Source organism: Eublepharis macularius, chromosome 5 (genome assembly GCF_028583425.1).
Source record: "Eublepharis macularius isolate TG4126 chromosome 5, MPM_Emac_v1.0, whole genome shotgun sequence".
NCBI lineage: Eukaryota > Metazoa > Chordata > Lepidosauria > Squamata > Eublepharidae > Eublepharis > Eublepharis macularius.
Genome location: NC_072794.1, coordinates 117,735,605 through 117,748,212, shown reverse-complemented (window position 1 = coordinate 117,748,212; position 12,608 = coordinate 117,735,605). Strand labels below are relative to the sequence as shown.

The 12,608-nt window shown below is 42.3% G+C and overlaps 1 protein-coding gene across 1 annotated transcript in view; it reads left to right on the top strand.

The window, feature by feature from the left end:
* PLXNA2 (plexin A2) overlaps window positions 1–12,608 on the top strand; it is a 546,864-nt gene that overhangs the window by 514,357 nt on the left and 19,899 nt on the right. The window contains exon 26 of the mRNA XM_054980080.1: window positions 10,173–10,272. Within this exon, the coding sequence (XP_054836055.1) occupies window positions 10,173–10,272 (100 nt within the window). The remainder of the gene's footprint in view (window positions 1–10,172; window positions 10,273–12,608) is intronic.

Genomic DNA, 12,608 nt, shown 5'->3' with positions numbered 1-12,608 from the left:
TGGCCTCTCTGCATCAGAAATCTTGTCAATGTTACGTTTCTCCAAAAACTTGTAATTTGACTTTGTTCCCAATGAATTTTCTTTTTAGTTTCAGTAAAAATGTTCTTTTTGGTTATATTTGTTATAAAATGTTAATTGTAGTAAAAAAAATTATAGAAAGTTCAGATTGATAATCTAGGTAAGGTGATAATTGTGTGTCCTCTATTTAGTATATAGAGCTAAACTGAAGGACGTTCATTATTGCAATGAATAAGAATTTCTTTCCAAATAAGCAGGCAAGCGCTTGTAGTAAACAAATGCCATTGTTCTCCTAGACCAAACACTCCTGTAGAAATCTTAGGTGAAAGCCACAGCTAAAAGTACCAGTTATCATCTTGAAGTGCTTAACTTGAAAGTGTTAAAAACATCATTGATCTAGATTATTTTAGCCAGTAACAGTTTCTCTGTGACCCCTCTCTCTATACACATATGGGGCTTGGTCCAAGTCTTTTCTTTATTAAAAGGTCAATTTTTACATTACAGATTTCACAGAGTGGGAACCATGGACCCAGAATACAAACGTTAAAAAATGCATGAATAAATTTGATGGTTCTCTATTTTCCTCCTGCATTACTGACCACATGTCAAGCATATGAGGCACTTCATAGCACCAATCCATTAATTGTTTAGGTTTTTATTAGCAGCAGAAACATAGAGCTGGATCCAAAGTACTACAAGTGATGTTCTCTTAATGGAATAGTTCGCTTCCACCTTCCCCAAGCTGTAGCCCCTTTGCTACCTCCAACGTTCTGTCCCTGTGACCCAGCAAGAGTCATGGGTTCAGCCCTAAGAGATGGCATGACAGAGTGGCTGAAATTTTGGACAAGAAACCTTGGAGACCTAGGTTCACTTCTACCCCAGTTCTATCATGGAAGTTTACTGGCTGACCTTAAGACTGTCACATACTCACAGCCTGTCCTACTTCACAGGGTTGTTGTGGGGAAATGGAGACGGGAAAAACAATATTCTAAGCTGCTTTCAGCCCCACATGAGGAGAAAAAGGAGTATAGATAGATAGATAGATAGATAGATAGATAGATAGATAGATAGATAGATAGATAGATAGATAGATAGATAGATAGATAGATAGATAGATAGATAGATAGATAGATAGATAGATAGATAGATAGATAGATAGATAGATAGATAGATAGATAAATGCAATGTAGGAAATCTGCTGTGGAAGGGGGGAAGTGGTAAAAATCTCTTCTCCTACTCTGGTGGGAGTGCCCTTCCACCTGATAGAAATAAGTATGGGATCCACACCATAGATTCTGCACACCTAGTTTTACATGCTTTTTTCTAGAGAATGCATTCCTCATACTTAATCATCTCACAAATCAGTTCTACCAGGTTCACAAAAGCTGGGCAGGTGAGAAAAACCTGCAGCTCAACTTGAGTATGAACACTATGCTTTTGCGCTGTCAGTGTCTTCTCTCTCATACACACACTGAGTAATAGATTAAGAGCTTTTAGGATATCTGGAAGCAGGACAGGAAGCAGCGACAACCCCCCTGGTCTATTTTCCAAATCTCTCTCTCTCACATTAGATATTGTTAGAGGCTGATGCTTCAGACGGTAGTGTTCAGTTGTTAAGTGGGATGAAAGAAGATACAGGACTGGATCAGAGCTATGAGAGTGCCTGTATTTAGTGTATATGTATTTTATTTAAAACACTTGTATCCTGCTCCATCAATGTGACTTTCTAAGAGTGGCTTACAATAGTTAAAACAGTAGAATGTGTAAACCACTCACATCATAACCAGCTGACATGATTCTTTTTTTATAAAGAGCAGAGAACCATTAAAGCAAATAAGCAACAGATGGGATATTGGGTGGGCTCCTATAAAAGATGAGCATGAAGTTCTCATGAAAACAGATTTTCCCTATATTTCCCCTTCTGCCTCAGTTCCTTTTAACCTGTGAAAACTTGATGCCAGATATTGGGGGGATCCAGATGAACAAAAAAGTACATGGGATGGGGGTTAGAGTGAAGAGGAAAAAGCAGGCAAAATTACCTCTCTAAGCTGTTCCACTAGTAGTGCTACTGCTGCACAAGACTCTCTGTTAACATAAGGGGAATAGAGGGCATGGTTCCTCCTTATTGCAGCCATCCCTGTTTGTTCATATAGGTCTCTCAAACTGATTTTTGTGAGTCTAAAAGGAATATTTACATCTATACTGTAAGTTAAAATGGCACATACCTTCATTGGAGAGACCCATATTTCAGTAGGGTAGCAAATGCTTTTTATGCATAAGCCTCCACATTTAATCCTTTGCATCTCCAGTTCAAGGATCACAGGTAACATGTATTGGAAAAGACATTTCTCTGCTTGAGAGTTAAGAGAGCTGCGACAACTCATAGCAGACAATGGACTAGGCTAGATGGACCAATGGTTTGATTCTGTAAAGGGTGGTTTTATGCATTCGCATATACACAAGGCTGTAAACTCTTCTAATGAAACAGCATTCTGAATGTAGATACAATCCAAACACCAAATAATGTGTTGTTCAACCCCATGCAATAGAAACCCACTAAATTCCCATTTGCTGTTTCTAAGGACCATCATCTCCAGCATGCCAATTCATTGCAGATTAGTAGTTCTTTCAAATATATGCTATGTATTGTTACCAGAACTGCTCTTTATTAATGGGGGAAATTAGCTTTAGCAGTCTGTAACTAAAATTAGCGCGGATCTTAACCTATGTTTACGGAGGTCCTGATTCCAGACACTCTAGTGAAAAAGAGGCAGACTACAAATAGTTTCCAAACACGTGTATTTCACTAATAGTGTGGCGTAAGCCTGAACTTGCACATACACACAAGAAAGCATACAAGATCTAGGAGATACAGAGTATGAAATATAGAGACTTTCGCATTAGCAGGTTCCCAACGATGGTGGGGAATACTCACAATCCTGAAGTGAAGCAGAGACACAACAGCAAGGTGGCCCAATGCCAGCACTGGGACCACAGACGGACAGCAAGGGATTCTGGATAGGATGGCACGCGCACCATGCGGTCTGAGGGACCGGCTTAAATACCCCAAAACGTACCCTGGGGCTGGTGCTTTACTTGGTGGTTCCCACAGATTAAAACAAAGGTTCTAATGGGTCACTGAATGGCTTGTATGGGCCACTTTAGTAATCAGATTGTGATAAGTGACCCCTCAGGAAGTGGGGACAAAAGAGGGAGGGGGAAATCCGAGTGGGCTGAATGGATGTTCCAGCGGACAGGGCTTGTCCTGATGTCATCAGCTCTGGAATGCGGAGGTTTCTTTGAGATGCATTCTCTAAGTGCTTGGGATGGTCGGCACTTAGTTCCTTCTCCGGGGCGGCTCCTAAGATATGCAGAGCGGGGCGAGGTGCTCTCGCTGCGGACGTGGTGTGCCTGCTTCGCCGAAATGGCTTCTCAAAGCAGTCTTCTTCCCTGGGTCTTCTGGCTGCCTGAGAACATGGATGCCGGCTGGGCATAGCTGGGGCTGGATAGCAGGCTGCCTGGTAGCGAGGGTGAGCTCGGGGACCGACCCATGGGAGGCTCCAGGCGGGAACTGACCAGGGAGCGCCTAGCCAGGCTCGCTGGAGGTTTCCCCGGCAGGCGCCCGGCTGCTAGCAGCGGCTTGGGCCCATATGAGGCAGGCTTCCATGGAGGCAGGGGAAACAGCACACAAAACACAGTCCAAAGCAGGGAACAGGCGCGGTCCGTGGCAGATGGCAACGCAGGCACGGGGCACACTTGTAATAAAGTCCAAACACACACTGGAAAGTCCAGGTACAGGTCAGGGCAGGGCTGCCCAGAAAAAGAGTCCTTTGTGCAGTTAACCAAACATGGAGTCAGTAAACTACACAGTCTATTGCAGCAGCAGGGTAATTAGCAAGCAGGCAGGAAACTGACACGTGTATCAGAACACACGTGCAAGGCAGATCTGTGTGTAGCAGTGGAACAGCAACGCAGGAAACTTTAACACATTTCATGGCAGGCTTCAAAGCAGGGGAGAGGGCCTACTTGGCAACAGTATTACCAATTGAAAAACAACAACCCTGACCTTAAAAAGTCAGTGTTCTGAAAACAGATCGAAATGATTGGAGGAGGAAATACAGTTTTCACAAATGTACCCTTTTATAAGAAAAATGACTTTCTCTCAATTTAGCATTGAACGACGTATAATTTCATATGTAAGGTTAATTCCAAGGTAACAAACCATGTCAATGGAAAGCAGAAAGAAAGATTAGAGCAGCTCCAAAGGAAGGGGGGGTGTAAATGAGTGTGGATGGGGCCTAGTTAAAAGAAACATATATAGAATTGGTAGGTGGGACCCTACCACCTACCAAGGCCAAATTACATTTTATGTGGGAGGTCCATAGTCCAATGGATAGCCCCTCCTAGACAACAGTTGTAAAAGACTGAAACCCATGTTATACCTTCCTTTTTGTTTTACGATGGCTAATAGTCGGAGTGGATTGGCCATTAAGGCTGATGGGGAAACTCTAGTGTGTGAATATTTTGAGGTGTCACCCCCACCAGGGCCATCCTGGCCCCAAACAAGGAGACACTTGCCTTGCACAGGGCAGCCCTGCAAGAGGCAGGCAGGAGATGCTACCACCACAAGTGGGTAACCCTCACTTTGCATGAAGGGAGTGGTAGGGAGCTTCCATGAACCACTGCTAAACTGGTGGCTCTCATCCCATGCAAAGTTGGCAGGAGCCTGTGGCCCATGCAAGGTGGGTGCAAGCTGCCACTGTGAGTACTCAGTTCTCATGCAGGGGGCAAGCCTGTTTTCCTCCCTCCCTCACTTATTATGGGATGGATGGAACTCTTGTCTCCCAGTCTGCCTCTGTTAATAATATATGGAAATGGCACATGTGGGAGTTTTAATAAGGCTTTCCCTCAGCATCACAACTCCAGTCCCCCTTGTAACTGCTTTTTAATGTTAAAGAAAACATCAAAAGGAGAAAACATAAGAAGGGGAAACAGAGAAGCCACCTATGGCCCTTCTGAGAACTGTTCCCCAATATGTCACCCACCCATGTTTCAGGAAATTAGGCAAGGCAATTCCCTAGTAGGGCTTGTGACTGGCTGGTTGTTCTCATATTGAAATAGCTGCCATCAGAGGGACTGGAGGACAAGCTGTGAGCTTTCCTGAGGTGATCTTTGGTCCTCACGTGGAGCTCATCTGTTAGTGGGACACCATTAGCAAAAAATGTTTTATAAATTCCTTCCCATGTGTTATAGTGTTATGTAGTTCAAATAAGAAACAGGACATGAGTTATGACGGTGTAATCCAACTTTAATTCTCCTGCAGTCCCATTAATCGTTAGCAGTGCAATCCGAAGCAGAGGGCTTAGACTGGAGTAACTATGCTTCAGATTGCACTGTAATTGGGCTTACTTGAATTGTAATGAAAAGGAAGATATCCATCAATTTCTCCTATATCTTTGGAATTTAGGTTTGGAGGAGTATGTGTGGGATGGAATGAAGTATGTGTATAACATCAGATGCTACTTTATCTGATAAGAATGCCCTACCTAAGCCTTGGCATGGAAAAATCTGAGGTGTTTGCCAATTGTCTCTGCATTTAGAAATGTGATACTAATGGCTAACAATTTGAAATACTTGTCTATCCCTGACTGGAGGTCTGAGTATTAGTTGCGGGGGATGGGCTCTTCCTTTTGGTTAACTACACCGCTGAAAAAACTATTCAAAGTCCCGGATTGTTTGTGAACTGTCTTTTGTCTTCCAGCCACTGGAGTTAAACCAAAGTAGCAGTTAAACATCCTAAAAAAATAATATGATTGCTGATAGTCCCTTCCAGAACCTTATAAATAGGCTAACAGGAGGTAGAGGAGGGCTGAGCAGCAGAGGAACTAAGTGTTGTGTTTGCCAAATATAAATATTCTTCCTGCATATCATGCTAGGCCTTATTGTTAATAATAATTATTTTACTTTAAAAAACTTATAATGAGGGGCTTCACAGGCCTCCATGTATTTGTAATTATTTGCCTTTGCCATGAATGTGCAGTAAGAGCTTCCAGCAGCTCACTACGATGCTTACTATTGGTAGATTAAGCTTTTATCACCTTATGAATTCTCACATCAGCCCTGTAAATGAGGCTGAGTACTGAGACCTGGGAAATATTGAAGAAAAAGCCAAACAATTACGGGTTGTGAAGGCAAGCAGGATGAAGGAAAGGAAAGCACTTCTGTACAATATAGTATTCCCAACAATAATGAAAACAGCAGTGGCATCCTAGAGTCCAACAGATTTATTGTGGCTTGGACTTTCATAGGTAAGAAACCACTTGAGATCATCTCTGAGGTGTCACAACTCTTTGTCATTTGACTGCAGCAGTGATTGAAGTTTTTTTCTTTGGAATCATAATTAGACATGGGCACGATCAGAATCACGGTCTGAAAATTGCCCCAATTTTGGCGTTTGCGCCATCGGGACCGGGCTGATTAGTTCCGTCCATGGCTCCCGGTTCAGCAGTCGGGTGGGGCGCTCTATCGGGTCTCAATCGGATTGATCAGTTTATGTTTGGGATTGCAGTCTGCAGACAGTCTGGTGCCAGCCATCTGTTCCCGAGGGAACGGAGCCCCGTGGAAACGGAGCCTGGGGAATGCCGGAGCTGTTTGCCCTCCTTCTGTCACCCTGGAAACGCGAATGGAAGCCCAGCTTTTCTTGATCAGCAGGGCTTCCTCCCAACCATGGAGCAGCCAGAAAAGCACACGCCCATCTCATCCATTTGGGAGAAGAGAGGGGAGGGCGGGGGAAGGGGTGTTTTTCTGTAGCCATGGGCACTCGAATCTCATCCCTGCAAAGCCTGAGAGTCAGCTCTTATGGCCATACTCAGCCCTCCTGCATAGCAGACCCAGGCTTTATAAATAGCCATGTGCTGTGCAACAATGTTTCACTTTCCACTCGCTGGTGGAGTGGGACAGAGGCGAGCTCTCACTTGCCACTTTTGGAGAGAGAACGCGCAAGAGAGAGAGAGAGAGGGAGCTTTAGCTTTGGGCTTCAGCGGATAGGGAATTAGGGAATAGGGAGCTATCTCCTCTGGTTCCCCCCCCCCCGTGACAGTACCAGCACAGTTCCATGGAGACAGACCCCCCCCCGAGGGGAGGCGGGTCGCCGCCACATCCATGGGCCTACCGAGCCTAGCGGCCGCCATCCTCCTCACCCACCATTCCTTTAGCGCTGGAAACCGTGGGGCGCCCTCCCGCATCGGCCTTCCCAATTCCCGATTCTGTATCGGAAACGGGACTTGATCGGCAAGGTTCGGGTACCTGGGTTCGGCGCCGCCGTGGAATCACGATCAGCTAAATCGGGATTATTTTTTGGATCGTCCCCATGTCTAATCATAATCATCATCTTGATCATCTTGTAAAATAGATTATTTCCATTATATAGAGAGTGTAGAAAGATAAGAATGATATATGAGGAAAGTGGCAGGGTAGGGTTTCTCAAATTCTGTGATATATCAAGCCTGCCTAAATCACTACGTGTATTAAACCTGTATTGTCAAAGGCTTTCACGGCCGGAGAACGATGGTTGTTGTGGGTTTTCCGGGCTATTGCCGTGGTCTTGGCATTGTAGTTCCTGACGTTTCGCCAGCAGCTGTGGCTGGCATCTTCAGAGGTATAGCACCAAAAGTCAGAGATCTCTCAGTGTCACAGTGACACTGAGAGATCTCTGACTTTTGGTGCTACATCTCTGAAGATGCCAGCCACAGCTGCTGGCGAAACGTCAGGAACTACAATGCCAAGACCACGGCAATACAGCCCGGAAAACCCACAACAACCATGTATTAAACCTCTCCAAAGAAAAAACAAAGTCTCCATTTGAAGGAGTTGGCTTTGGGCTAGAACAAACAGCTGGTAAAATTAGAAGGTCTCTCTCATAACAGTGCACTTTACTGGCAGTGAAGACAAGCAGTGGAATCCACAGCATGTAGCATTGTGCTCTATTTTTTTTAGATCAGTAACTCTCAGAGTAGTTCAGTAATTACTTTTAAAATTTATGATATTTTTAGTCTGCCTTTCTTACTGAGACTCAAGGTGGATTACACTGTGGGAAAAGCTGCAGGCTGATAGAGGTTCTATACACTAGACCCAGCACACTGTTTAATCAAGCCCTGGTCAACAGTAGGCTTGCCAGACCTCCTGTAGTAGGAGGCCTCTCACTGGAAAGCCAAGTTGTCCACTGCTGCTTGGAATAGTGGAGGGAGAAAAATACCATAGAGTTTTGGATACCATAGAGTTTACAGTGGTTCCTAGAGCTAGTATCTGTCACTCTTGGGTTGTACTATAAGTGACACAAAGATGTAGCATCAGTGACATTGCTGATGTCACAGTCCTCTTGCCAACAGAAAGGGTGAAGAGATCATGCAAACCATGGAGAAAGAAACCACTAACCTAAGAATTTGTTCATGTGAGAAGGAAGTAATGATGAAAGCAAATAGAGTCAGCAGCAGCAGCAACCTTTATAACAACATCATAATAATATTTGATTTATCTACTACCCTTCAGGATGACTTAACACCCACTCAGAGCAGTTTACAAAGTATGTTATCCTTATCCCCACAACAAAAATCACCTGTGAGGTGAGTGGGGCTGAGAGAGCTCCTAGAAGCTGTGACTGACCCAAGGTCACCCAGCTGGCCACAAGTGGAGGAGTGGGGAATCAAACCCGGTTCTCCAGATTAGAGTCATGTGCTCTTGACCACTACACCAAACTGGGTCTCCAGTTCATTGGCATTACATCCATATTAATGACAAAAACACTCCACGCAATCAAAACTCGGTCTACAAATACATGCATAACTCGCCTCATAGATGCAAGATACAAATAGACTCCTTCTCTCATCATTTAAAAGGTTAACAGATAACTATGGAGTTATTTAGGACACAGATGCGTAGGGGGGAAAGCTAAGACATGCAGAACTGATCATCTCATAACAAGAGAGTGAATAAAGGAAAGCTGCAAAATTGTAATGGACTATGGAAATATTATAGATAGAAACTTTATGAGGATGATACATTAAGATACTAGAAATACTAAGTAAACAGTTTCATTCTCCGATGAGTAACCCTGCCATGTTTCAGATTTATATCATTTATTCCTGGTGGCTACATTTGGTACTTTTTAACTCCCATACATACTAACATATTCTTCAGCAGCATACATCTTTCACTTCCCATACAGCGTACATCTGTCACTTTAGGAATACTTTAAGCACTTTACTGGATTAGACAACAGTGTTCAACACTTTCAAAATGAACAACTAATAATTAAACACCAACAATAAGATGATTTGATGTGGTGAGGACTCCTAAGTCAGAGAACATTCTTAAGCTCAATCGGTCATACTCAAGTCAGAAAGCATTTTTAGCCTAAAGAATCTTCCATTTCACTTTTCACAACTGCTCAGCAGCAGGAGTCTGTTAGTACAAATCTCAGAGATGTAAAGGTCTGTTAATGAAGATAAGTTTAAAAACTTCATGACTTTCTGATTTATAGGGTGGGTAAAATTAAAGGCTACCACTAAAACCTACTATAACAAAATCTCGTTAGTGTTAATGTTCATTTATAGTTTGACTTCCCCAGATTTAATTCCCCTCCTTCTTTTTGGTGCAGTTGTGGGACTCACAATTTAAGATCCCGAAAGATGATTTTATGACTTGTTAAGCTGTAAATCAAACTTTTAAAGTTCATAAAAATGGTTAAAATAAAAAATGGTTTAATAGGAATATTTTATGGTCCATAACATTATTATAGCTGTTTTATTCCCTGTGCATTATTGCTTTAATTGGTTTGCTACAATTCTTGGGATTCTCCATTTTTATTGGATCAAATGTAATCCTAAATCAAAATGACCAAGAATACCTTCAATATGTCTGTTCGTTTCTAGTCCTTTTCTTCAGGGGCAGAACAGGCCATCAGGGAAATATATTCTTTATTTTCCTTGGTCTTCCAGCACCACATGTCATTCCATGTGTTCCTGCCAAGTTTGAATTGAAAGATTAATAACTGTCAGTGTTTTCAGCTAGCTGTACTCTGTGAATTTCTTTAGCACAGAACTTCCTTGGAATGTTCCATTTGCCTACTTACTCTCTTTGTCCTTTTCTTCTACTAGGTGTCTGATCGCTCTGTAGTGGCTCTTGTTCCCAAGCAAACCTCTTCCTACAACATTCCTGCTTCTGCCAGCATATCACGGACCTCAATTAGCAGATATGGTAAGAAACAAAGTTATATGATAGAGAGAGAAAAGATTCTCTAGTTTTTAAGTTCTCCAGCAATCCAGTCCATGAAATTAATCAGCTTAACCAGGAGGGTTGTAGTGTAAATCAGGTAACTGTTCCAAGTGGCTGGAATGCTTGGTGGAGTGCTTATCTCTGAAGACTGGGAAAGTTTCTCTTTAAAGAGAAGCATTTCTCATTTGGGCAGTGAATTTAACCTTGTTCAATACTTATGATCAGACTGTGAGCCAATCAAGGGTTTGTTTGAATTGCATTGAGCAACTTGAAAGCTGCCAGACATTAAGTTTGCAGCTGCCTGATCAGAGGATCAGCTGGGAAGTCAAGTTCTTAACCACCCCACCCTTCCCCAGCAAAATAGCTACACAGTGAAGTTGCAAAAGGGCAGGGACAGAAGCAATGCTTTTGATTGCTGCATTGCAAAAGGGAGGTGGAAAGAGCTCATTTCTCTTCTCTCCTCCCCCACAAGTTGGATGAGGAGAGGTGCAATATGTATAATTTCTGCATTGAAGAGGAGCTATGACTCAGTGGAAGAGAATCTACTTGGCATATCAAAGGCCCTAGGTTCAATCCCCAGCATCTCCAGTTAAAAGTATCAGATTGTAGGTGATATAAAAGTTTTCTCTTTTTTTAAAAAAAAGAATTTTTATTGGATGGGTTTACAAACATAAACATAAAAATCATCATCATTATCCACCCCATTGCATTTTTCCCCATCCTTCCCCCCCCTTTTTTTTCTGGTGACTCCCAGCAGTTTTCCATACCCAACTTAATCTAAAAAGTATATCATATAAATTCTTAAAATCTATAATGTATATCTATATTATACATACTAATCAAATCTCTTTACTTATCTTAACTATCTACACTAACTATATTAATTATCTTAGTTAAAAATATAAAAATTATATAAGTAATAATAGGTACATATACTAGCTAAAAAAAACTACATATATATATGTAACATACTATTCCTTACATACCAATTAACTATATTATCTATATTTCACATATACTCCCTATAACCTTATTACTCATACTTATACTCCCCTGTAAATATACTATACTAATCCATTAAAATACAGTAAAATATACCACTTTTTAAGCTTAAGTAAGTTTCTATCTCCCCTAATTCTCCAAAGACCACAGTTTCCCCTTCATGTCCCACTTTTTCTCCACATATTTCTTGAATTTTTCCCAGCTTAATGCATAGTCCAATTCTTCTGTGATATAAAAGTTTTCTCTACCCAAGGCCCTGGAGAGCTGCTGCCAGTCTGAGTAGATAGTACTGACTTTGATGGGCCAGTGGACTGGGTCTCAGGCAACTTTATGTGTTCATGTGTATGTGTGTTCATTGAAATATGGAGAAGAGAAAGGGCTCCTTTCTTCCCCTGTCTATGCAGTCCAATCCAACAGTTTGGGATGAAGAGAAATCAGCTGGGCTACTGATCACCCTCACACACACAAAAATCGCTGTATCTGAACATGTCTGGTAAGCAGCAAAGCTTCCAGGATGGAAGTTGGGAAGAAGTGGACTTCCAAATGGGAGGTGGTTCTTGATTCTACCCCCACCAAAAAGAGGGGGGGAAACCTTTGCTGTGTACAGAGCAAATTTTTCCAAGCAGAAAATCAGCAGAAGCCACCTTCCTCCAATACCTCATCAGCTGTGAGGTTTTTTTTCCTGATGGCTGAAAACAGACTGTTCTGCAAATACACGAAAACAGGCTGCAAAATAGACCGTTCTGTAAATACACGAAAACAGGCTGCAAAATAGATTGTTCTGCAAATACACGAAAACAGGCTGCAAACAACCCAACAGCCTGTTGATTAACTGGCTGCCCAGTTGCTACTTATGAATGGGAAATGAGCTGAACTGACAGGTGTTTGAGCATCCCTAGTCACTGAGCACTGAGTGAAACTGCCCTGGGGATCTGGTGCACACATGGATCCCTTCACATGCAGGTTCTACTGTATTCACCTCTGTTATTTATGGATTCTTGTGCCTCAGCAAACGGGATCTCACTGAAATCAATTGTGAGTATAGCAGAGATAGTGGATTTGGAAACTACTTCTATAGCTTCACACTCTGATATATTCAGTGCTTAAATTAATCCTTTATTCAAAATCCGTTGGATGCTGAATTCAAATATTTAGAGATCTGATCTCCCCCACTGAAGTTCAAATGCTAAGCACAGGAAATTAACAAATTTGGCAAGAATTCAGATTGGCCAATAAAGGACCAATTCACATTTGTGGCTTGGGGTTTGTCGAATATATGTTTGTACTTGTACATCTAGAAGTGTGTAAGAAAAATG